This window comes from Alligator mississippiensis, chromosome 13, assembly GCF_030867095.1.
Source record: "Alligator mississippiensis isolate rAllMis1 chromosome 13, rAllMis1, whole genome shotgun sequence".
Classification (NCBI taxonomy): Eukaryota; Metazoa; Chordata; order Crocodylia; family Alligatoridae; genus Alligator; species Alligator mississippiensis.
The window spans coordinates 32,268,347-32,294,196 of NC_081836.1; the positions used below are offsets into that span (position 1 = coordinate 32,268,347).

The 25,850-nt window shown below is 39.6% G+C and overlaps 1 protein-coding gene across 15 annotated transcripts in view; it reads left to right on the top strand.

Annotated features, from left to right (window-relative positions):
* Window positions 1-1,482: 1,482 nt before the first annotated feature.
* Window positions 1,483-25,850, top strand: part of RBFOX1 (RNA binding fox-1 homolog 1) — a 1,765,957-nt gene continuing 1,741,589 nt past the window's right edge. For 3 of the 15 annotated variants that reach the window (XM_059716752.1, XM_059716759.1, XM_059716742.1), the window contains exon 1: window positions 1,488-1,792. In XM_059716752.1, the coding sequence (XP_059572735.1) occupies window positions 1,790-1,792 (3 nt within the window). In that variant the 5' untranslated portion in view covers window positions 1,488-1,789. Of the gene's footprint in view, window positions 1,793-2,064; window positions 2,120-25,850 lie in introns of those variants that run through there. The other 12 variants (XM_059716749.1, XM_059716748.1, XM_059716743.1 and 9 more) reach the window with 9 other exon arrangements.

A 25,850-nucleotide genomic window follows, 5' to 3' on the forward strand; every position in this document is an offset into this window, starting at 1 on the left:
AACATGTATGATAAAACTTTAATTAATTGTGTCCCAGGAAGGCCCCAATTTTACATGCTTATGCTTTCCAGTAAATGTACACACATGAGCAATTCCAGCGTTCTGACACTGCAGGATCAGGCTTGTGGGCTGGGTTGTAAACTGGTACAGTACAAGGAGCAGGTTGTGTGCTGATTGTTTACCAAGGTCACAATCCTGCCAAAAAGTTAATAAGCAGACTTGGGCTTACTCTTGTCCTGGGACTCCCCCACCCCTCCCAGTAATGTTAAGTGCCCTGAGAGTTGTGTTATTAGGTCCTACATATTTACACCTGTGATTACTCACAGGTGTATGTAATACAAGTAGGCAATATTTCCTGTAACCCTGAACTGTTTGTGTGAAAAGGTTGTGCTCCCTTGCGTTTCTACATGGAGAAGAGTACTCAGAGATGTTACTCATGGCCACTGGTGGCATCATTTTAAGAGACCCAGGAAGAGGTTTCCTTCATTAAATCCCCTGAGGATCTGAAACACCTTCACTACTACTTTTCATTTTTGATCCACGGACACACAAATCACATCCTCAGGCTGTCATGTGGCACTAATACAAGTGTATATGTTAATTGAAACCCAAAAAGCAATTATAGGACACTTAAGTGGCTGGAATTCTACACTGGGCACCACACGGACATTTGGTAATTATACCAAGTAATAGCGGTGTTAAAATAAATAAATAAATAAATCAATCGCCATTTTGACAGGTCCCGATGATGATCCCTCAAACTTTCTCAAAATCAGCGTGTGTCGGACTGGAGCCCCTCTCGCCGGCAGGTCAGTGGTGGACTCCGACTTGGCGTTGGGTCGGGGAAGGCAGAGGTGGCGGTGCCAACGGTACCGCTCTCAGCAGCGACTTCCCCGAGTGCGGCAGGTGCTCGGTCTCTCAGGCAGCCGAGCGCCAGCCCGGCTGGTCCTGCCTTGCGGGTGGGCCTGCCCTGGAGGCAGCCCCCCGTGCCAGTCCCTCGGCAGGAAAAGTTGGACCCGTCTCGCTAGGGGAATGACAGCAGCGGCTCGAGCTCCATTTTAAACTCCATCCCTCTCTGTCTCCCCAAATGGTTTCTGCGCGCGACGGGCAGCGATGTGCTGCGGGAGCGCCCCGAGTCCCTCCCCGCGCGGGGCAGGGAGCGGTGCCCGGGGAGCGCCGGGCGCTGCCAGCCCCGCGGGCAAGGAGCCCCGCTCGCCCCCTCCCGGCCCCGCCGGGGCTCTCGCAGCGGCTGCTCCTCGCGTGCGGCCGGGCTCTCGCCGCCGCCGCCGCCTCCCGGCCCGGCCCCCCCGGCGGGCTTGAAGGTCACCTCCCTCCCGCTCTCTCCGGAGCCACTTAGCAGCGGCAGCGCCTCCGCCCGCAGCCTGGGAGCGCGCCCGGCCCGCGCCGCAAAGTCACCTCGCTCGCTCGCGGGGCAGGGCTAGGGCAGGGCAGGGCAGGGCAGGGGTAGGGGGCGGTGTCTCCGCCCGCTGCCGGCTCCCGCCCGGGGACCTCCCTGCGAGGAGGGGACGGTCCGCCACCGCGCCCGGCTCGCACTGCCGGCTCCAGCCTCCCCCGCGGGACCCGCGCAGCTCGGCGAGCGGAGCCTCCCCCGGGCGCGGGGCGCGCTCCGGCTCCGGCTCCGGCTCCTGGCGGCGCGAAGGGCGGGATGCTCCGCTGAGGCGGGCGGGGCAGGATCCCCGGCGCCCCCCGCCCTCGCCCGGAGTCTGCCGGCTCCTCGGCTCCCGGCCACCGGCGGACGCGGTGCCCTACAGCCTCCTCGCTCCTCTTTATGGTGAGTTGGCTCCGGTCGGGGCGCGCGGCAGGGGGGCGATGGGCATCAGCTGCTCCCGGAGGAACTTGCCTGGGCGCGGGGCCGGGGGAAGCGGCTGGCGAAGAGCCCGGGCGCGGGCGCTGCCACGCGAGGCGGAGGCGGGGGCGTCGGGCTGGGAGCGGCGCGGGGCTCCCTTGCGCCCAGCCCGCGCCCCCCTTCTCGTGCTCCCGCCGCGGCGGCAGCTTCTGCCCGCCCCGTGCCGCCGCCGCCGCCGCCGCCGGGCTGGACTCGCTACCGCTCGCCCCAAGTTCTGTTGGCGGCGGAAAAAGTTCTTGAAACGCGGTTCAGGTAACGGGGTGCGGGGCCTGGGGCGGCCGAGGCGGGTCCTGCCCGGGGCTGGAGGCAAGGGGCCGGGGAAGCACATCGCGAGGGAGCTCGCGCACTTGTGAGCACCTTGAAGGGAATGGATTAAGACGCGGCATAAAAGCATGCCGGTGTGTACCTGGCCCCTAGCTGCACAGCGGTGCTTTGGCTGCTTCTTGTGGGCAGCCTAGAGAGGCGTGCAGGGAAAGGGGCGCTTCGGGCTAAATCATCTCTCTAGGTTTTTTCCTTCGGGGGGGAAGCAAAAATGTCTAGTCTGCTTACAGATGAATTACTGATTAAAGGAGTGGTGATATGTAGCTTCTGCTTGCCTGTAAGTCATCAATACATGCTTTTTTTTTTTTTTGCTTTTTTTAAAAATAGACTATTCATCATTTTGTTTTCTCTTCCACACTTCGCTCGGAAAAGCACTCGTCTGTTTATGGTCACTTCACTGCATAAAAAGATGCTATATCAATTCCAGTTTAGCCTAGGATCGCTGTTTTTGGGGTGGGGGTTGACAGGGATGTAGTTATGGTATGACAGTGACACACTTCTTGCACTGCAGAAATTCCTTTGTAAGAGTGGGCAGCAGAGATCTTGCTGCCAGTATGACATTATTCACACAGATGTTGAAGCAAATTGCATGTAAAGCTTGATCCTTGTGGTTCAAACATGCAAGATACGAAAAAATAGGCAGAACTGCCGCTTTTTATCTAACTAGTTCAGCTTATGAACGTGGCAAAGCATGTCATTATAATCTTATTATGAAGCAGCAATTTACCCGTGACTGATTTAACTGAAACTAAAACTCATCTCTTTCAAGGTAAATTGAGTTATAAAATATAATGGCTGTAGAGGACAATGCCCTCAGATTTAGAAACTTTCCTTTTTCTTTTTTGTCAGTCTAGCCCTGGTATATTTGTAGGTATGGAAGATGTTATTCCTGATGGCTTTATGGACTACTTGACAAATGGTAAATGATTGTTTCTGCACTCTTTAAAAGCTCAAGTGAAAACTGTCATTTGGTGGTAGAGACTGAGATTTTTGTCAATGTCCGGAAAGGGGGAGCATAGAAGTCTAAAACTAAAGTCCATTATCCCATGTAACCAGTTCACACGCTGATGTGAAGATGCTCCTCTTCTCATAAAGAAAATATTATTTTGGAGATCTGGAAATATGGCTCATCAGGGGATTGTGAAAGTGACTTGTAAAACTTGAATAGAAAAAAATGAAGGGCATTTTTTATCATCTCTTAGGCCACTGAATTTAACTGTAGACAAGTCTATTGGATCTAGAAGAGACCTGTCATTAGAACTACACCAAACAACTTAGAACAACTTTAATCACGGGATTCTTGGTTTGTTTAGTAATTCTGTTTACTTTGACACTTCTGAGGTACTGACTTAGGAAACACTTTATATTTAGTGTTCCTAGTTACAGCCCAAGCCAGACACCTAGCTGAAAGTAAGCATCTAATCCAGGCTTCAAAGTTATAGTAAACCAAGTTTCCATTACAATTTATTTTTCGGCTGCATACATCAAAAAAGGATTTTGGTATTTCTGAAATGAGGGCAGTACTTGTACTATGAAGCCTCTGCTTGTGTACTTTACTAGTATTTAACTTATTGGCAACAACATATTATTTAGCACTGCATAGTAACTAATTCACAATGTGTTCATCATTTTGATACTTTTGTAACCATGGCACTTGCCGGCTCTCCTGGGAATGGCAACACAAGAAATGTTTGAGAAGTCAGATGTCACTGAGTAGACTGGATTCCCTAATGCTTATGTTCATATAACAGTTACATAAAATAAAATACTTCCATATTTGCACTTTTTAATAACGAGTGCAAATATTGAAATAGATGGGTTAAATTCTTGGCTGGCTTGAAATATTCTAGCTCTGTGCCCCTCGGTGCAGGGATTTCATGTTATATGCACATGCCTTGCTAACTGACAACAAAGTAGTGAAAAGCTACTGGCTTCCTCAGAAAAGCATTGGTTCTCTGTTTTTAACAGTTTTCAGGTCTCCTCGTGACAAGGCCTCTATACATGTACTACTCCTGATCTGTGTTCTGTCCACTCCCCTCACTGCTCTGTCCTTTTTTGGTTCCTCTCTTTTTATCCCCTTCTTTTCATCACATTTTCTCTCTCAATTTCTGATCCCTCTTCCTTCCCTAATTCCCCACAACCTTTCCTGCCCATCACTGGCTTTTCTGCTTTTTTGATCTTGTATATAATCTTTATTCCCTTTTATGACTGTTGCCATTGCTACTAGCCACACTTTTTTTTTTTTTTTCTACCTTTCCCAGTTTCCCAGTATAGGCAGTGTTACAGTGAGTGGTACCCTTTCCATTTAGGGAGAAAAGTTTGGGAGCTTCATGCTTGCAAACCATTCTATGTCTACTTCTGTCCTAGGAAACACAAATGCCTCCTTCAGGTCAGGAAAAATGCACTAAACCAGTGGTTCTCAACCTTTTTAGACATGAGGCACACGTGGATAGATTTGAGGTATCCCTTGAATAATGCCAGCACCTAGTTTTCACACTTTTTTTTTTCTTACTACAGACAAATAATAGAGCAGTTTTTTTGTTGCACAAAACTCAGAAAGACCACAACTATGGATTTCCATTTGAAACCTCTGTGTCTATCCTGTGAATCATGTTTGTAAACCCAACATCGTGCTAACATTGTGTGGCACCCTGTGGTACTCTTGAAAGGCTCTTAAGGGATCACAGGGTACTGTGGCACCCAGGTTGAGAATCACTGCACAAAAGACATTTGGCCTCTGCATTGGTAATAATAACAACTGTTTAAATTACAATATAATAGAGGTGAATGTATGCTTAAATGGCAGAAAAGATGGGTCTGCTTTTTCTTTAAAAATGATTGTTTTTATATAGAAAAGAACCTTCTCTTCAGTTGGACACCAGAGAAGTTCAAACAGTCTCTTCAGAGGGTTTTTGCTAAAGACTTTTTTTCAGATTAGCTTCAGAGGAAGCCTGGGATTTCCACAGTTTAAATCTAGTTCTGATAGTTAGGTAAAGGTACAGTGAGGATAATGTGCTAAGTAGAGCATATCTATCCTATTGTAACTTCATGAGAGAGGCTCTCCATACTAATATTAGACCCTGAACTCGCCAGCTCTTAACATATGACACGTCAAGTGAAATTAAACAGAATTCTATCTGTGAGTGGCTTCAGGTATTGAATCCACTGTGCTCAGTATTGGAGAAGAGGAGAGATGATCAGTGTTGGGGTATGTTTATGAGTTGTTTGTCAAAATTAGGTGCATATGAGATTTAACTGGTATACTAATCTTGTTCTGGCCATTTGCACAGATAAAATTAGCTTAGAGTTGCAGCCTAAAATAGTTGTTTGGCAACTCTTGTTGGGGAAAAGTTGAATCATCCAAATCAATGGCAGAAAAAGGGCTAAACTTGGAAAAAGAATTTGATGATTAACTTACCAAATACAACCTTATCTTTCTAATCCAGCAAAGTTTTTGCATGGCAGCCTCCTCTAGCAACAGCTTCCATGAATGTACAGTAAATTGTAGTAGTGTAATTCTGTTCACTCTAATTTTCTCTCCTTCATTTTTCAGTGGTTCTCCACTTGTCCCCTCAGGGCCTGGTGCTGCGACTGAATCAGTGTAAGCAAGTCCAAATTTCAGAAGCCCAGTGGGGCCTTGTGTATTCACCAGGGTCTACCTAGCTGGACTGTTCCATTGCAAGATCCAGGACTTAGTGTGAGACAGAAGTAAAAGAAATAACTGATACTTATGTAAATAGTCATCATACCAACAACCCATTGCTAGGTTTGCCTGAAATAGTTATACCTGCTATGGTTACAATTCACTGATAATATTAGTATACTTAAAAATCAGTAGCTGGGGAAAAAAATCTTCTTTCATTTTATTTACCTTAGCCATGGTAAAACACTTTGAATGACCAGCTTCACTTTTTTGCACTTTTTGTGCTCAGTAACCATTCCCATGGTGTTGTGAAGGGAGCCTTAGGAGCTCGTTTGTGTGCCTTTCTTCTGGGTGCTGCAAGAAAGTCTTTGGTGTTGCTGCTGCTGAACCTGAAATTGAAGTGGTAGCAGACAAGAGTGCACAAAGTAGGTAGAAAGAGGCAAGAATCACCTTTACTTACTATGGTGAGTGCAATGGCTTTTTTTGATCTTGGCCCCAATCCCACTGGAATTAGTGGCCAAGTTCCTATTGACTGTGCAAGATCAGTTGGATAAGGCCCTTATAAATATCTCCAGAAACCAGGAAGACCTGCCATGCTGTACAAGTATCTGTGAAAGCACCCCCACCCCTGGTGGCCTCCTCTTTCTCCTCCTCCTTCTAGTTATTACTTAGATGAGGATTAGAAAATTGCATTTTGTAAAGCTAAATCAATTAGATGTTTCCCTTATAACTCTTTATGTTATCCCTTCCAACTCTTAACTTTTTTGTGAATATATAACACTTCCTTTTTAAATTTGTACCCCAAGTTCCTAAATTTGTCCATGTTAACATAATCTTTTTCTGGATGCATCTTTTTATAACAATAACATTTTCTGTTTATAGAGTATTTTATCATACGTACTACTTTTTCCTTTTGAGCATTCTGTCTTGATACATTTTAATAGATTCAAAATTATAGCTTATTGTAAATGAGACAATTTAATTTGAATCTTTTAAAGTTGATATGTTGAATAATGAATATTATCCAAAAGGAAATTGCATTTAACATGGGGGAAAATACTTTTGGGATGCTGGGATTTCACAGTAGTGCATAACAGAAGTACTGAAGTGCATATAAAAGTTCTGAAGGACTAGTAACGAGGACTCAAGTAATGAGACTGAAGCTGGATTAGTTTTATGAAAAAGGAACCACGAATAAGGAACTGGGGATAAAGAACCAACTTCAGCTTCATTATACTCATGGAATTTATTTAGTTTAATGGCAGGCAACATCCAGTGCCAACTATATGCCTGGCATACTTCAAAAATTAGGTTTTGGCCATGCAAGTATTGTTAAATGTCCTTATACTTAAGCTGTAGATTTATTTATTTAACTATGAACTATACAGAAGTGGAATTCTTGTGACTATTCAAAGAATGTATATATTAGTTTCTGAAAAAGCCCTGTTATGAAATGTGAACTATTTGATCATATCAAAGTTAAAAAATAAAAGGCTTGCATGCTTACCTGTAAAAACACTGCATTAACAGTCAGCAAATATGAAACTTTTTTGAAGATCCATCCTTAATTCTTCTCCTTTATACTGCTTTGTGAAACGTCTCCCTTGTGTACATGTTGTACAATAGACTCTCAAGTGATGACATACTCTTTCTCAAAAAAGGGAATAAAATATTACATATCTGCAACCTTGGAGACATACATATAAAAATGTGCAATTCCTGCATAGCAATATTATATTGTAAGATGTGAATTCAAGTTTAACTGTCAAATTGACTTGCTTAAAAAAGTGCTTAGCAATGCAACCTTAACACAGTGCATTATATTAGGCATTCTTTAGGGCAGGACCAAGTTTGTATCTTATTTCCTGTGTGTTGTAGAGTTTAGGATCAGGGGAGGAGTAAACACAGTTTGTCAAAGTAGCTAACGTCCCTTTAATTTCTTTAATGAACCATTGCACCTTAGATATAGTAGGGTATGTTAATACTTCAGACAAAGTTGAGATTATCATGCTGCATCTTCATGTGCCCCTTATAATATGCCTTGAAGAACTTCAGGTAATTTTAAACTGTAAAAACTTCAAGATCAAATAACACTTGAAAAAACTGGAAGAAACTATGAAGTGCTGACCAGAGGGCCAAGAGTTGCAGGTTGTAGCAAGGTTTGAAAAATGGTAAGTTCTTAAGCTGCCTAGTGCATGTGCTTTGGACCTACTCTCCAGTGCACAGTTCAGAAGAACCCAGAAGAAATGATCTGGGTATGCTAACAGAACAGTTGGCAAAATGTTTTTTCTTTTTGTTAAATCAAAATTGCATTTGTTGTTAACCTAAATTTGAATACATCTTTAAACTTCTTTAAAATGATAGTTCTTTTTGAGGTATATACCCATGGTAAATTTCAAAGCCTAGTTGTTTTTGTTTTCTTTTTTCATTTTCCCATAACTGAAAAATTGGAAGTGGATTTTGTTCCTCTTTCCCAGAAGCCTCAGAACTGAGATAAAAAAAAATGTCAACCCACATGTGTATTGTTTGAAAAGTCTGGTCATGTAAAAATGTGGGAGACGAGTTAGGAGGAGGCATTTTAGTTGGAAATGACAGTCATTCCAAACTACTGTTGTAGTCAATGGAATCATACAGAACATATTGAAAAAAAAAATATTTTTTGGATAAAGTATCTGGATGTCAGATTTTATATCAAACTATATAGTGTATGAGGCATAGTATTAGGAAGACAGCGCACTGTATATGACACTTTTTTGCTGAGATCAAAATACTACAGTGAATGCGCATATATCACTGGTTCCCAAAATTTGTGAGTTGAAAAGTGTGCAACTCAGTGTTCTATGACTGTGCATGTGGATTTGTTGCAGTTTCCTGTGGGTAGAGGTACTTTTTTGTATAAAGGTAGATGCTACTTTCAATACATAAGCATTTTTAACAACTGTGACAGTGTCTTTTGCTCTAAGGTTATTTTGCTTCTTTCTTTCTCTCTCTCCCCTTCCCCCCCCCCCCCCCCCCCCCCATTGATATCCAGTTATTTGATTCTTAATAACAGCCTCTGTGACTCGAAGCAGCAGTTTCTCTCCATAGTCATGAGGGGTAACCAGGTGGCCATTTGCACCTTGACCTCCCTTTGCCTATAAGGCTGCAGTAATGTTATCTTTAGCCCCGCTTGCCTTTCATCTCTGGAAGCTCTGAAAAATGAAGTACAGAAAAATGTAGACATTTAACATCCTATTGCTGAAGTTCTTTAGGGAAAAAGAGACATGTGGAAGGTATACTATGAATTTTTCCTTCTTGTAACAAATTTTAGAGTTCTGCATTAGCCTTTGAGAATTGGGTGAATTGCCTGCATATTTCCCAGAGCACCAGAATTTGCTAATGGAGCATTATCTAATACTTAGTTCCTCCTTGCCAGATACCCCTTCTGTCACAGAATCCCAGTTGATGCTGGAATGTGTGTAATAGTCCAAAATGCATATTACTGTTTAGAATTTATCCTAAATGATCACCAGCCTGCTTCTCTCAGAAAATCAGAAGTTTCCTTCAATTTCTATTTTCACTTTTCAGGTAAACTAGTTCTTGGAGTAGTGTTGTCCTAAATAAAATGTTGGCCTTAAATCAATGATATTAATATTTTCCATTCTTCCCCTTGCTCCCCTTGGTTGTCATTTTGGCATTAATAATTAGTTAAGCCAGATAGGCTCACTGGGTTATATAAAATCTACTAATACGTACCTTTAGGCAAACAAGATTGCTTATTTTAATACCAGATGTATGTATTGAATGAAGGAGACTTCCATTACTGTCACTAAGAATACACAAATCATAAAAGGAATAGGTAGGAACTGTATTTAATATTAAAATACTCTGATAAATTTGATATCAAAGCAGATGCTTGGATGCAAAGGAGCCTGATTCTTGTGAAAAGCTAATGTGAACCTTCTGAGAGCAGTTAAGGGACTGCCAATTTGGTATCAAATCTTCACAGCAGAAGTCAATGTGTATACCTTGACCAGAAATTGTTTTTTATGTTGAAGTTTCCATTGTATGATGTCTTAATACTTGTGTATGTTCCCTCCTTCACCCTGCTCTGTCTCCTGTGCTGTCAGACTCTAAGATATGAAGCCTGGCTTTCTGTTCAGGCTTCAGCCTTCAGAATATGTGTGTGAGGATAATTTAATACCCCCCACCCCTCAAATTTACCTTTACAAGCTGGGAACAATTTGCTTTGGTATGTGTGTAAATACTATACCTTTTAATAGGTATAATTCCAGTTGTATAATTTTTGTCTAAGTTGTCTTTAATTTGAATATATGTTTCGGGTATCTAGTGGGGGAAAAAAAGAAGAAAATTATTTCCCACTCAAGCATTAAAGCAGTGCTCATATGCAGAATACCTCTTTTCTTTTCTTTTTTTTGCAGTTCCCAATGACTGCATATATTTAATTTTGTGCAGCAATGGGACCTTATTATCTTTTACCATACTGGTGAGTGAATAATATTGTTGCATACTGAAAGATCATCTGCTGCATGCACAGTAGCTGTTGCTTAAAAAAATGAATGCTTAAATTTAGTTAAATTAAAAAAAAAAAAAATCCCACATGACAATTGCCTCCCACAGAGTTGAGAAAAAAAAAATCACCATGATGGTATTTTTGGGTGTAATAAACAAGTTTCAAAAGTTCAGTCAGTCCCTGGTAATTCATAGCAGCTCAAACATTTCCTGAATTACAGTCACCAGTAGTCATCTGTTCGGTACAAACTCTAGTTTTGTGACTTCTGTAACCTAGTCAGTGGTTTGCAACACACAAAAAGTCTGTGAAAGTGGGGCAAACATCATGTATGCATAAAATAAGAAATGCAGCATATAGTGTATCTGCTTAAAATGAACTTTTAAAAATTTAACTCACCCACATCATCTGCATTTGCTGCACCAGTGTTGCATGATTTATAATCTGAACATAGAGCTCAGGTCTAGCATGCAGCAGAGGATACTAGACATTAGTGTCCGGTCATGTTAAAGCTGCCCTTTCTTGACATGGAGTACACTGGTTTCTAGAAACAAACCAATATATACCAAAGCAAAATATTTTTAGTCCCATCAGAGGATTGTTGAGTTAGCCAAATAATCTTAAATTACTGTGAAACAAAGTTTAGTAGCAAAAAATTCTCATTCCATCACAAATACATCTCTTTGTTCGTATATGACTTACCTATTTCTATCTATTGGTTGCGTCCAGATGTGCATGGACATTTGGTTCCTTGCGGACAAGTAGGAGCAGTGCACCTTGTCCCCGTGGCAAGTTAAGTGGTAAGGTCATGTTGGCTTTGTTACTGAGACCATCTTTCATTTTTCCTGCTACAGTCCGTTACTTTTAGTAGAGCTGCCAAACTGGTGGCCTAAGGGCCCATGCAGCTGCCTCTCCTATTACAGCCTGGGGGCAGGTACCTGCCTGCATGGGAGGAGTAAGGGGACCATGACCACAGCATATGGTCCATGTGGTGTGCAGTCTGGGGCCTGTACACCAGCACCGCATGTGGCCCCAAGCAGTGCTGAAATTGGACAGTCCTAACTTTCAGTAAGCCACCTAAGAAATCAACCCTTCTCTGAACATACCTGTTGGCATTAACACAGCTATGTTTGTTATTAAATATGTATCTAAATTGGGCAAATGTCTTCTTGATATAGGGTTTGTGAGTAAAACTTATTTCAGTAACAAAATACTTCCGTAATTTCATTTGTTTCTTTTCTTGCTATGTGTTAAGTTAAAGTTTGTTCATTCTCTATGGTATTTAGTCTACATACTAGTATTTTTCCCTCTCTCCTTTTATTAGCTCAAAGGAGATATATGTGCAGATAGGCACCTTAAAAGGAAATGCCTACATTCTTTTGAAAATCTACTTCCACTGAAATCAGTGTAGGCATTTTGTAAATGCTGCTAGGTACGTATCTTAAAATGTAGGAAGCTAAATGCTTTGGAAACTCGGGCCTTATTTTTTTTCAGGGTTATTTTGCTATCTATGTATTTTTAGAAGGTTGGTGTCCTGAAGAAATTCTATAGGATTTCAGGATGCTCTTTGTAGAGATAATTAAAAATATACCAAGATCATTACAATCACTCATATAATCTTAACTACAGTGAGTACTAGGTTTACTATTGACTGATTCTGATTAAAACACAGACACCCAATGACCGCCCCTTCCTTCCTTGTGCTCCATTATTCCTATTGTTAAAATAGTTATTCTGCAAGATGGCACAGTTTCTCTGTAATGGTTTTTAATCAAAATATACTTTGGCTAATTCTTAATTTAGGAACAAGATAGGCACATGATACAGAACAAGAGATTAGTGGCACACAATAAAATGATGACTAATATTAAAATAAACAGGGAGATGCATTTAGTATTGCAGTTTTTACCATGACTTTCTAACACACATACCTCTTTTGCTCCAGGGAGACAATTGTGTTGTCCCATTTTCCTCAAAAGTCAGATAAGTAATCTATTTTCATGATAAAACCTCTATTATTCAATTCAACCATGTGGCTATTATGGATGACATGTCAGTTATGCACATCATAGTCAACAGAAACGAAAGGTTTTCCAATTCCATTTTTCCCCAAAAAATGCCTTTGGTTTTTTCCTTTTTTTGAGAAAAGCAGAAATGTTAACACTGTCTTGGTTTGCTCTGTAGTCCATTTGTGAGTAGCCATTACTTCAAAATGGAATTTCTCTACTGAGCAACAAAGTCGATTTTTTGTGTACATGCCATAGCAGCATGATATTATATGTGACATATATATTTCCTAAATGTGGCCCTTTTCTACCTCTGATTTTCCTATTTGTTCCTCACTGTTGGCTCTGGAGCTTTTGAGGTAAGAATAGCAATTAATTGTTTTATTTTTGTTAGTACTGTAGCTGTCTAGCTGTTTAGCTGTGCTAACATTGTTGTCGAGCAAAAGTGGGGAGAAAAGGTCAGCATGAGGCCTTTCAGTAATTTGACATATAAAAGAATTTTTGTGCTAAAATTACAAAAATAAAGCAGGCTTTGAATATGGCTCCTACACTCTCTTTAACATAGATGTAACATGCTGTACTACAGGAGAATTAATACAATGGAAGATATAATGTAGAGGGAGGATGGGGTGAAGAAATGCAAGGGAAGACTAATGCCTGCGGAGTAAATCCTGTCGAGTGCTTTATTCATGAAATCTGACTTGAAGAAGCCATAATTTAGCTTGTTTATTAGAACTGATAGATTTGGATGGGATTGTTGAAGGAACACCTGAATCAGCATTCTTAATGCACATGGTAGAATCTTTATATTGGAAGAGACCCCGGTACATCATTGCTTAACGTTACTATCACACTTGTTTTTGTGCAAACTGTTGTTATCTATATATAATTTAATTATTCCCTTTATCTTGTATGTATTTCCTCATATTTATTTATTTCCAGATTATAGGAGGATTTTATCTGGGAGCAACAATGCAGTATTCACTAGGAAATCTACACATTACACAATTGTGTAGTTAAGAGGCAGCATGTGTTAATACATACTTAACAGCAGCAAATTCTACCTAAATAAAAATAGCCAGTTAAAAGGAAAAACACAACAGTACAAAATCCCCACATCTCTAACACGTAAACCTGAAGCTTTCAAACTACGGTACAGGATAGTGGGATGCGCTGTTGGAAGTGTCTGTACTGATCTTAACTCAGAATTCTAGGGACCATCTGTTGAAATGAATTTAGTGGTTTTCTGCCTCCATGATCAACTTGTATTTATAATTTCTTATGTAACTTGCAAATTAGATCCCTAACTGCCCCGTTGTTGACACACTATCTTAGCCTTCACTATGAACTGGACTGAGACAAAAGCTTTGTTTTACAGTCAGCATGTCTACATGTGATGCTACGTCACTGAGCATGGTTCTTGCTTACGTTGAGACAAAGAAGCCTGTGCATAAATGGGTGTTTGGCTTACACTTTATAACAGTGAATGATGTAGTAGCGATCTCTCCCCTTTTTAAAGGGATGAATGATAGCAATAGGTGATTAGTACTACTTCATCCATCTACCATAGGAAAATGTACTTTCACAATAAATTTCTACACATCATATTTTAAAGTGTAATAATCCAAATTTCTAAGGAGAAATATATTTGTTCTTAAAGGAGACAGTGGAAACAAGTGACTTCCCATTGCAGTCAATGGGTGTGTCTACATGTGCATATTAATGTGATGAAGTAAACCATGGTGCTTATCATGCCCAAGTTTATTGTTCCCGGGGTGCTGTGTTTACACATGTAACGCATTGAGCTGGGTCAGAGCAGCTCCAGCTGGCAGAGGACCCAGGAGGTCAGACTGCAAGCCTGGGGCTGCTCCAACCCAGCTCAACATGCTGTGGAGGGGCTGGCTGGGCCTAGCTGTCAGGCAGCCCCTGCATTGAAGCACCCTCATGCCCCAGCTAGCCATGTCTACACATGCACTGATGAAAAGTAAAAAGCTCCACAGCAGGATAATACTTGAATTTACAAGTACTACCTTGCTGTGGAGTTTTAGTTTATTCCAGCCTAATAGCCCTGCACATGTAGAGACTTAGATATTTATTGCAGAGCTAATTGGTCTACTCCATAGTAAATGTCTCATGTAGACATGCCCAATGATTATTTTGCTGGTGACTGAAATGGAAGGAATAGAATTTATCTGCGCTTTTCTTGGTTTCTCATGTAAAAATAACTTTTTAGTTGCTTATGGGTTACTAACTAAATCATCAACCCTAGTGAAATAATGGCACACATACTATTAGTATAGCCTACTACTCTCCCAGTAGCTTTGTCAGAAGCTTTAATAGAGTGTATTTCAGCACTTAGAAGCACTGGTGGGTGAAACGTAAAGCACGGTAGCAAAGCAAAGCTAGGGAGCACGTGAGTTAAATGTTTAATTCGTAAATTCTCTACTTTATCCCTGTAAGGACATGATGCTAATCCTGGAGAAATGTAACATAAACTGTTTTAGACTACTGGTGATGCCTTGTTAAATGTGCACCTATTTTAATACTGTTAGAGTGTTGCTCTTATCTGCAAATGATGCCTCTGATAGATGTTCAGTTAAAAGTAAAATGGGGACATGTCATATGCATAGCAGAAGGCCAACTGTCAGATCAGGGATCAGATCCCAACCACCCCCTATTTCTGGTGCAAAGGGAGCTGGACTATGCTGACTGGTGCTCCCAGTCAAAAGAGAGTGCTTTGGAGCAGAGGTCTTCTGCAGCTGGGAGTGCTGATCAGCTGTCTGGTGCTTAGTCTGAGGAATGACCCAGAGCCCCGGTGCTTTTCCAAAGTTGGGAGCACTGATCACCTGATGGGAGCTGGCTATGCGTTCAAGTTAAGGTGCAACGGAAACCAGGCACAAAGTTATTACACATAAGTTGTGTAATAACTTTGTGGATTATTCCATGTTTTGTTGCACCATTAATTGCATGAATGTGAGGCCGGCTTACTACTTAAGACGTGATCATCTGGTTAATCATATCTTAACTGTAATGTCTGCTTGGGGCCTGAGTGTTCTATCTCAGTTGCCTAAGTAGAAATACTTCTGCCCTACTGTTAGAAAATGTGTACTTCAGTATAAGTTGATTATTGGTCAAAAAGAATTTCAGTTGAGTGTTACACAGTTGTTTTCATGGTAAAAATGACTACTGTAGTGTTTTCAAAACTGCTTTAGCCACAATTTGGTTCTAAATGCTGAGGATTAGCTGCTATTTTTGAGGAGGTTCTGTTTTATATTTTATGTTTGTTTCCTATCATTTTCTGGACCAGGCAAAAGGCATTGCAGATTTATAGCAACTCAATCTCCCATTAGATGTAGGTAGTGCAAGTTGTTTGGTTGGTGCTGAAAAGGATTTAAAAAAAAAGGCCCTGAATTTCAAAAAGGTTATGTTTTAAATGATGTTTAGACATGTTATTCCCTACTACAAGAGGCATGTAGGTTGTCCATTTGGTTCCTATGTCAGTTTTACTTGAAATGTTTGAAAATTAGCTCAAGTTAGCACTAGACACAGCTCAGGTAGATGCTGGCTTGCTTTTCTCTCAAGCGAGGTACAGACACTGGAAAATCTTGCAGTAGAGTCTATCTAAATTATTCAGTTTTCTGTAAGTGGCATAGGGTAGCTAACCTATGGAAGGAGGTGGCAGGGATCTTAGACTGGGTTCCGCCACTTTTAAACAAGTCTGTGGTGCTAAATTTCTGTTCTGTTACAGGTATAGATGAGTTTTGTGTCCCAAACATTTGTTCTGTTATGGGTATAGACCAGTTTTTGATCACTTATAGTGGTAGAAGTGTAATGTCTGTTCCTGCCCTCATTGAAATTAATCAGAAAAAAATAAACTGAAGAATGAGGTTTATTTTAATTCTGTTCCTCTGCATCTATCCTGCACCATTGCTGAGTGCTTCTATTACAAGTTGGAGCAGTTCTCAGGTAAGAGTACAAAATCAAGATTCATCTTGCTTGTAGAAATCTACACGGCTATGGGCAAAACTATTACTTAGTGCTCTTTGATCTCTCAATCCCAAGGCCTGGTGTGTGTGTACTTTCCACGGACCCCCCACATTCTACTCTGGGAAATGGCTGGCTCAGTGGATAAAGTTGGGGGCTGAGGGGTGGGTGGGGAGGAGGCAAAATGGACATCTTTCAGCTTGATCAAGGAATAATTTTATTGGTTTACAGAAGTGGTCCTTTTGGATCTGTCTTTGGTAGAAGGCTGGCCATTGGAATTAGCGGATTTTAGGAGTTCACCGTTAACTTTTAAAGACTAGTAGGATTTGGGTTCTGCATGTAAAGATAGTAGGAATTATGGAGTGGGAATCACAGTTATTAGTGTAGTGTATGGGCAGTGAGGACAGGAGAAGTCTGGATGGTGGTAAAACAGAGCTAGAGAGCCAGGTGGATTAAACCATGCACTTAGGTATATATAGTTGTTGTAAGATGGTTCATTTAAGTGTGCAGTATTTTGCAAGGTGCATGAATTACAAATATTACTCTGAAGAGAATATCCTTTACATTTCTTGAATCATTTTGTAGATACAAATATAGATATTTTATGTCAGAAGTGAAATAATTTATCAGAACTAAAAAAAGTGTGGAAATGACAAGTGCATTTCCTTTCTGTTGCAACTTAACATTTTGGTATAGTTATCTTTTTACACATGGTGCTCAAACAGTGAGAGACGTTGTGTGTTCAGAGTGCAGTGCCATTACATCTAGGAATGGTTAGACAGCATCTGCAAAGGCATCATCCAAGAAGACCACATGGAAACACCTGAAATCTGTTTACATGTTGGCTCTGAGCTGAGCAGGCAAGTTGGGTAATGCTGTGTGATTCCATAGCATAGTGTGTATCTCCAGTTCCCATAACTCTCTCTGATAATTTACTTGCTGATTTTTGGCTTCCTGTTCTGCTGATGCCATCTGCTGTGTGCAGGGGCTGATGACCACTGTTCTCTGTCTTTCTTTATGCCCTGTTCTGTGGACCAGTATTTATTTGGCACTGTAGGACTGTGTACTGTCCCCTGCTTTGCTTTAGGAGCTCCTGTCTTCCTGTAATTGGTACTGTATGTCTCCTAAGTGGAAGGAAGGAAAGTTAGTTGTGTGGGAAAGGCATATTACTGGGAGCCAGAAGAGCTGGCTTCTGTTGAATTTTTTTTTTGCTTCTGTGTTTCTCCATGTGTAAATGAAAATATTTATCTACCTCTCTAATGTGTTGTGAAATTAATTAACATTTGTAGAGTATCTTAAGGAATGTTGCTGTATATGTTTTCAGATGTTTTAAAAATAAAATCTGCCTAATAAATACAGATGCAGATTAGTATATGAAGACAGATGGGCTTCAAGAAGTGGCAGTCAAAAAGTGCTAAGTATTGATATTGTTACTACAAGCTAATTGGTGACAAGAGCTTGGAGGTACAATATTGGAACTTCAGTGTCAGCTGCTCTCAGGAGAGCTGTTATTATGGAGCTGGGGCCATCTTTCCTTGCATTGTTCGTGCAGGCTCCTGCTATCCCACTCTTTGCGACCATTTTGGTATTGGTGTACCTTAATTCCTTCTATTTGGATCACTAGAAGAAAAAGTAAATATACAGTATCTTTGATTAAAAACTCTGCTTTGTTCAGAAGATTGTACATCATTTTGCCACAGCCCTCTGCAATAGAATAGAATGGAAGAAAACAAAACATACAAACCAACAAAACTTCCCTAAGCATTCCCATGCCCATTACTGAATTGTAACTCAAGTTGTTATTTGACAGTTCAAGCAGAAGAAGATAGTTAGGTACCCTTATTTACTCTATGATATAATTCAAGAACAGCCATCTTTTAAGTGAAATCATAACTGATAAACTGAATTATTATTTTTACAGTATAAAGCCAGTGAAACTGTCAAAAGGTATCACTGAGGCCAAAAGTATATTATTATTATTTAAAAATTAGAACTTTCTATGCATTAAAAGCATTTGAAGTTTTACAGGAGAGATGAAAAATAATTTTATTAAAGTTCAGATTTAAGGGCACAAACCAACCAATAATTAATGGGGATTCAGGAAGAGATTTTCAGTATGTGAAGGTTATTTTTGTAACTGCCTGCTACAAGGTTTCTTGCATGTTCCCCTGAAAAATGATACTGTTTACTCATGGACTAATGATGATGATACAGAGGACTGGTTGAACCCATTTTCCATATTAATTAAAACAAGTCTTACATCTAAACTTGACTGGCTTTCTTTCTGAAGTTACTTTTAAACAGTACAACACTTGGTCTTCTAATTTTTTTTTTAATTCCATTTTCTTTGGGGGAAAAATCAACTGAGATGATGCAACATTAATATGCATCATCAATATAAATGCATCTTTATATATTACAGTTGATTTGTACATGCTCAATAATTAAGAAATGTAGCTATGCTTTCCCCCATGCACAACTTTGCCTCTGTGCATGCATAATGTTTTGTACTTTATCTACTATTAAATTAATGTCCTAGTATATATGTTGAATGCATCTGAGTTGTGAGCTTAGCGTGAATCATAATTTTGAATTTCTGCCATTTTGTGTTTAAATTCTCAACCATAACTTTACATTAAAACACACGCAAGTCAGGAAATCTTAAGTTATGATTCCCATAGCAAGCATTAAGTGAATATATAGCACACATTCTAACCAGTAAATTTAGAATTGCACAAAAAATACCTATTCCAATAGGGCCCATATTACAGTTTCTGTAGGACCAATAACTTTTGTTTCTAACTCTTGTACATTTAAAATTTGAAATAATGTTGTAGATGTTTGTGGCAAATATTATGGGTCAGATCCTCATTTTGATGTAAACTTGTATACCTATGGTAACTTATCTGATGCATGTCAGGGGAGAATCTGTTCCTTTAATATTTTGTAAAGTACTGTGTATGTAATATTCACTATATGTAGTGCACACATGCAGAGCCCTATCCTTTAGTGGGCGCAGATGTGCATATATGGACATTTTAAATGGCTATTTAGTGCTCTGAAACAGTATGTCTCCCTGTAACTTTAGCCTTGGTGGAGATTAGAGGGTGAATTCTCAGAGTCTAAATTGGATAAGGTTGGCCATTGTCTGGTATAGAAAATTAAGAAAATAATTTTTAGCATCTCTACTTCACCACAGACCATTTATTTTCAGAGACCAGACAAATATAATTCTCTGTAATATCCTAGAGATCCCATATAGGGGAAAGTACACATAATTATGCAGACTGTCTGCAGCAATGGCATACACATCAGGGTTTTGCAAGCCGTCAGTCTTTCTTTTTCTTTATTATATCCAAGTTAACATTATGGTCAGCATTAATTTGCTGAATCCTGGCTGCCAGTTATGACATGAGACTATAAAAAACATACTAACTGTATTAAACCCTTATCTCTAATGCAATGTGTTTATAAAATACCAGCAGATGTCAGTATGTTCTTGTCATTTTGCCTTTTTTGTTTTTTCAAACAATGAGGTTCAACGAGTTAGATGCTTTTTTCCCAAAAAGTTTTTAAAAGAAAAAAAATGCTATAATAGTAACTTTAAAGGCTCTGTTCAACTCCCCTCCACCTTCCCCCCCCCCCCCTCCCCGTCCCCCTTCTTTGTTTTTAAGGATGATTTTTGTACAGTAAAGACCTGGTTCAGTATTTGAGCTCATGACAACATGCATTCAAGTCAAATCTATTCAACAGAGCACTTAAACTTGTTAAGGTTGTGCTTTGCTCATGTCATCAATGAAGTAGCATCTTTGAGATTTCTAATTTGTATGTTTTTTCTTATGTCTCTTCAGATGTTGTTGTCTTTCATATGCTGAGTGTAGATGATATCCTCTGTTACTTTATGCACACATGTGTGATATGGCATCCTGCGTTCCCCTGCCCTCTTTCCTGTGGACAGGGTGTAAGATCACTGGTGTCTGTGGAGAGTGGGATTTAATTATATCACTGTTCACAAATTGTATTAATAAAAATATTTCCTGATTTTATTTTCCCTTTGTATTAGGCAGACAGCCTCATTTATAAATTCTGCAAAGTCCCTTGATACATTTCTCCTTCTCTTCTCAAAATACAAAATTACTCTTATGGGAGGAAAAGAAGCAACTTCCATTGCATGCAAGATCTAAGTTTTAAATATGAACATTGGATGGATTTTACTTCAAGCAGTCGCTTAGTCTTACCGGAGAAAGTCTTTGCAAAGTTGCCAGACTACATTTAACATGCTGGAGGAATATCAGTATTCTAACTGCATGAAATTTCCAACCTGCTCCAAGTGAATACATTTGTATCATGTTTATGTATGGTCGAAACTAAATCCCTTCATGAGTTTTTAATGCAATTCAGAAAACAGAAATTTCAAACTAAGTTTCTCCCTAAGCTTTTTCTCTTTCTTTGTTTTCCATGCAGGGGATACTCTGTCTCAAAATGCTAGTTTCCTTTGTCTCAAAGACACTCTGACCTCTCCCGTATCTTGCAAGAAGCTAACAAGAAAAAGCTGCCAGACTGAATCAGCAGTATTGATTCATTTTGGGCCAATATACAGTTTTTTTTGCACCAGACAAAATAACCAAAATTTACAAAACTGGTTGCTTACATAGGTGCATTCAATACCTACTCTAAGCCCTTTTGAAGATGGTCACTTTTTTAAGTGTCTAACAATAAAAAAGCCAGGTAGGGAAGTGTTAGCCTATACTCTTGTTGAAAAGCGAGTGACAAGATGATGCAAGTATCATTTCAGAATATTTTTAAATATATTCCCCCACAGAAATTCCTTTTAATCTTCTCATCTGACCCAATTTCCTTTCTTCTCTTTTCAGAATGTTAAGTGTTTGTTTTAAACAAAAGGTCTATTTATTATGTGTTATTCCTTGTTTCTTCTTGTCTCAGGAAGTTTGCTTGATTTTCAGATAAACTGTAATTGAGGCAGGCAAGTCGGGTATGAAAGATACTTATCTCTTGAAATAAAGAACATAAGGCATTATTGAGATTGTGGTATTGGAAATAAAGTTCTTTTAACTTACAAAATAAAAACATAGTATTTGTATTAATTAGAGATTCTGTGAGTGCCAGTACATGAGTGTGGAGTCTGCTTCAATGCACCATAATTATAGCACCTCGAAGCAGACTCAATTAATCAAGTCTGCTGGAGTGTGGCAATTATTTCACTCCAGCAGCGCTTCTGGAGTCTCATGTATCAGTGTCCTTGAGCTTAAAAATGGTGGTGGTGGTGCTTGAGCTAAAGCTCATTGCACGAGCTTTAGTTCAAATGCCCTTGCTGCCATTTTTAAGCCTGGGGACCCTCATAAACAAGATGCTGCGGTGCTTTAATTAGAATGGCTCTTAGAGCACCTCCCCTTGCAACCCTGGAGCACTTGTAAAAGTGCCCTGTAAGCTAAACTGCTTGGGCATCCACAATCTGATGTTACAGAAGTCCTCAAATTAGTTTTAAACAATTTTAAATTTAAAATTATTAAAAGTTTTGTAGACAGCATCTTGGTTGTATGGAATCTGACATAGTGGGTTATAAAAGAACAACTCACAAGTCATTTGAATTTTTTTTCTCCTTTTTTAAAAATATATATTTGTATATAACTTTTTGACAAATTTTCATCTTTAGTAATACTGATTTTTGGAAGAATGAACTTCTAGCAATTAGAATAATGCCCTCAGCTGCTACAGTCACTTATATGCCATAAGATGGAGTTTGTTGATTTTTTTTTTTCCTCATGTCATTAATACCAGCTCCAAGACTAACTTGAAAAGGTTCAAAACTTTATTTGCACATTAATAAGGGTGTCCTTTAAGAATTTTGTCTTGTGTTCTCTTGGAACATTAACAATTTATAAACATAAAAAAGATGGTATGAAAAACCACAAAAATAATTACAGGGTACTAGATGTATCTATGCATACATTAAGGTGTTTTTTCTAATGTGCATTAAATTTAGTACCTCTGGGCACTTTTACATGTGCTCTGGGGTTGGGGGTGAGGGGGGGCTTTAATTGAAGCGGCTCTAACAGTCACTCTAATTAAAGTGCTGCTGTATCTCATGTTTCAGCATCCCCGCACTTAAAAATGGTGGTGGGGGTGCTTGACTAAAGCTTTTTTGAAAAGCTTTAGTTCGAGTGCTCTTGCCACCATTTTTAAGTTCAGGGACATGGATACACATGATGCAGGAGGCTGCTGGAGTGCAGTAATTGCCACATTCCAGCAGACTCGATTAATCAAGTCTGCTCCAATGTGCTGTAATTCCAGTGCACTAGAGCAGCCTCCATATTCGTATATAGGCGCCCTCCAATGTGAGGTACTAAAGACATGTGTACTAGGTTTCCTTAAAGAATAGTAACAAATGCACGTTACTTAGTCTACTGTGCATGAAGCATCACTTATCTCTCTGCACATTAGCTTAATTGCACGTTTTTTTCATGATGCTTTAATGCTCAGTAAAATAGGGTAGTACACAGTAAAGTGCATGTGTAGACACACCCACTGTGTATACCACTTAGAGAACAAAGACTATTAAAATGTAAATGCTTTGCAAACATATGAATGTAATGCAACTCATTGCAGTTGTATGTTTACATTTTTAGTAGGATTAGGATTCTACTTTGCTAGTTGTCTACACACAACATGCTTCATAAATCATACCAAATTTAGCTTGAAAGACTAGGAGGAAATAGGTAAGGATGCTGAGTGCAGTTTTCAGATGATCTCTCAAACTGCAGGAGACAGCATGTGCTTTTATTGAAAAAACAGGTGTTTTCCATAAAAATCTTTTCTATAAATATGACATCTGAAATAAACTGTACATTCACTGAAAATGGTCTTGGAGGCCATAATGGATACATTTTATACTATCAATTCTGGACAGAAACAAGGAATAAGACATTTACATTAAGAATTTCTTCCTAATATGGAAGTTCTAAAGAGGATGATTTATGTGTGTGCGTGTTTCTGGCTTCATATTCTTCTTCTTATAAAATTTTCATAACTATACCTTACTGTGTGGAGACAATCTATGATGTTTTGCCACCTCATAGAGGAGGTCTTCAGTTCTATCTCAATGATTCACCTGTGGATCAGTCTAAAATTGTTTAATTAGCTTTTATGTTAATTTATTTATAACAGCACTCATAACCTTATAAAGCAATGCCTTTCAATACTCATCTCATCTTTGTAAATACAGATAATTTAAAAGTAATGAAACAGGAATATGATGGAAATTGTCCTTTTCATAACTTTTTGCATGCTGACATACAGTATAAGCAGGTGGTCCTCTTCACTAGATGATTGGATTTACTAGAAGATTTACTAGAAAACCTTCCTAAAATTTGTTATTTGAGCTATTCATTAGGTGGTGTACCATATTGGTATTGATATAGAAGTAAAATCTAGTGCTGTAAAGATTTTGCACAATAGGAAGTGATACTTCTGGAGAAAGCATTCATGGATATCATCTTTTAGATGCCAAGTACAGGGAACACTGTGCTTCATTCAGAAGAAAGGAGATTGGGTTTGGTAAATAGTCTAAAGATCTGTGTAAGCTTCCGTAAAAGGAGCTCATCTTCTTTCTGGATATCCTGGCTATGCTACCAGTTAGTAATTAAGAAAAGGATATGCTTGATGGAACTCTGGTAGTTAGACTTCTTTAGACATTCTCATATTTTTATAGCTAAAGTGTTCTGTAAGAATCTTTAGTAAAGAGGCTAGCTTAGGCCCTGTTTTCACAATGTGAGCCTAGAGATTTCACAAGTCTATTCTTTTCCTCTATGAGGTACATTATCTTGTTGCTGAACCATTATCAAGTCCTCAGAATAGCACTTTCGGTGAGAAGATAGTCTGCTGATAAAACTCTTGAGTGCAACTTAATTTCAATGTTTAAAAGAGCTTTAATTTAGGAGAAGCTGGTTGAAGTATTAAATACACTTGAATCCAACAGTTGCCTAGCAGCAGTCAGTTTTGGAAATGCCCTTCAGCTTTAAGAAGACTACAGTTGTGACCTCTTAGACCCCATCTCTGTCTGCCTGTCTCCCCCTCCCCCCCACACACATGCGTATGTGTGCCTACATATGTACGCTGCCCCAGGCATGTAGTGGCATCCTGCCTAATTTAAAGATCCCTTCTGGTCAATCTAAAACTATTTGTGAGACCCTAAATTCTCATAAACTGAAATTAAACCTGAAACTTCATCTCTGTCCTGTCTACCAAATCCTGAATATGCAATAATACACGTGTCATTTTGTCTCCTGTCCATGGAGGCTAAAGCCAGCCAATCTGCCTGGCACTTATCCTTAGCTGTAAACACCTAGTAATCTCTGACAAACTGCATGTTTCTCAGCCCAGTTACATATGCATTTATTTACAGCATGCCCTTTAAGAAAAGAGCAGAATGAGGTAACTGGTAATGCCAACCTATAAATGCAGTGAAATAAATAAGACTTGTAAAACTTGGATATCTGTATTCACAATATCCGTGTCTTCAAGAGGAATGCTCCAATCACAGCTACTAAGCTGGCAACATGAGCAGATATCATATACCAAAATTTCAGTTTGTAGGCTAATGATGGTGATGTCTTTCCAGAGTACAGTTCATGCCTTGTTCACACTCTTCCATTTGCGTGCATAAATGGAGGCCCTGAGCCCAACTGGCAGATGGTGAGGTTAGCTTGCAGTGTCTTGACTGGATATAATGCCTAGTGTCTGCATTCCTTGAGGGATGCCCAAAAAGCTGCTAAATGCAGAATCCATTTCGAGAAAATTGTACCCAGTACAAAATCTTGGTAGCGAAGGAGCAACCTGAAATTTTGGATAGAATTCAGAAGCATTTTCCCTGATTGGAAAATGTCCATAATATGCCACTGAAAAAATTGATCTGAATAAAAAGGCTTCTGTCTCTGACTTTTTCAAGACAGAAAGCTGTACAGACTTGTTTGTTGCCTACTTTTTATAAATGATCCCTGTGTGCTGCACTCTATATTGAACCTTCCAATGCAGTGTTCATAAAACAATTTCTTCCTAAGTCTTGCTTTACACATGTAAACTAAAATGCCAGTTAGATGGGTAATGTTGGGGTAATGTTGTAGCTGTGATGGTCCAGGAAAAATGCCAGAGGCAAGGATTTTTGTGGGTGATACCGTTATTGGACCAACTGTATCGTTGAGAGGGCTATAAATGAGCTTTTGGGTACTACTCTACTCTTCCTTGTAAATTTGGATCTAGGTTGTCTGTCCTGCGGAAAGACTGTTCAGTCAATGAAGCTTAGGTGAGATATAGCTGCCTCCCTGCTAAATTTTTCAGGTACCTCATCTACGTCTCTCTCAACTATAGAGGTGATCCAACAAATATCATCTGCAGAAATCCTTGACTTTTGCAATTAGACAGAACTTTAGCAGGAAAATATATTTACCTGGATCCAAGATGACTTTGAATTTATGATAAACCCTCCCATATTAGATGTTTACA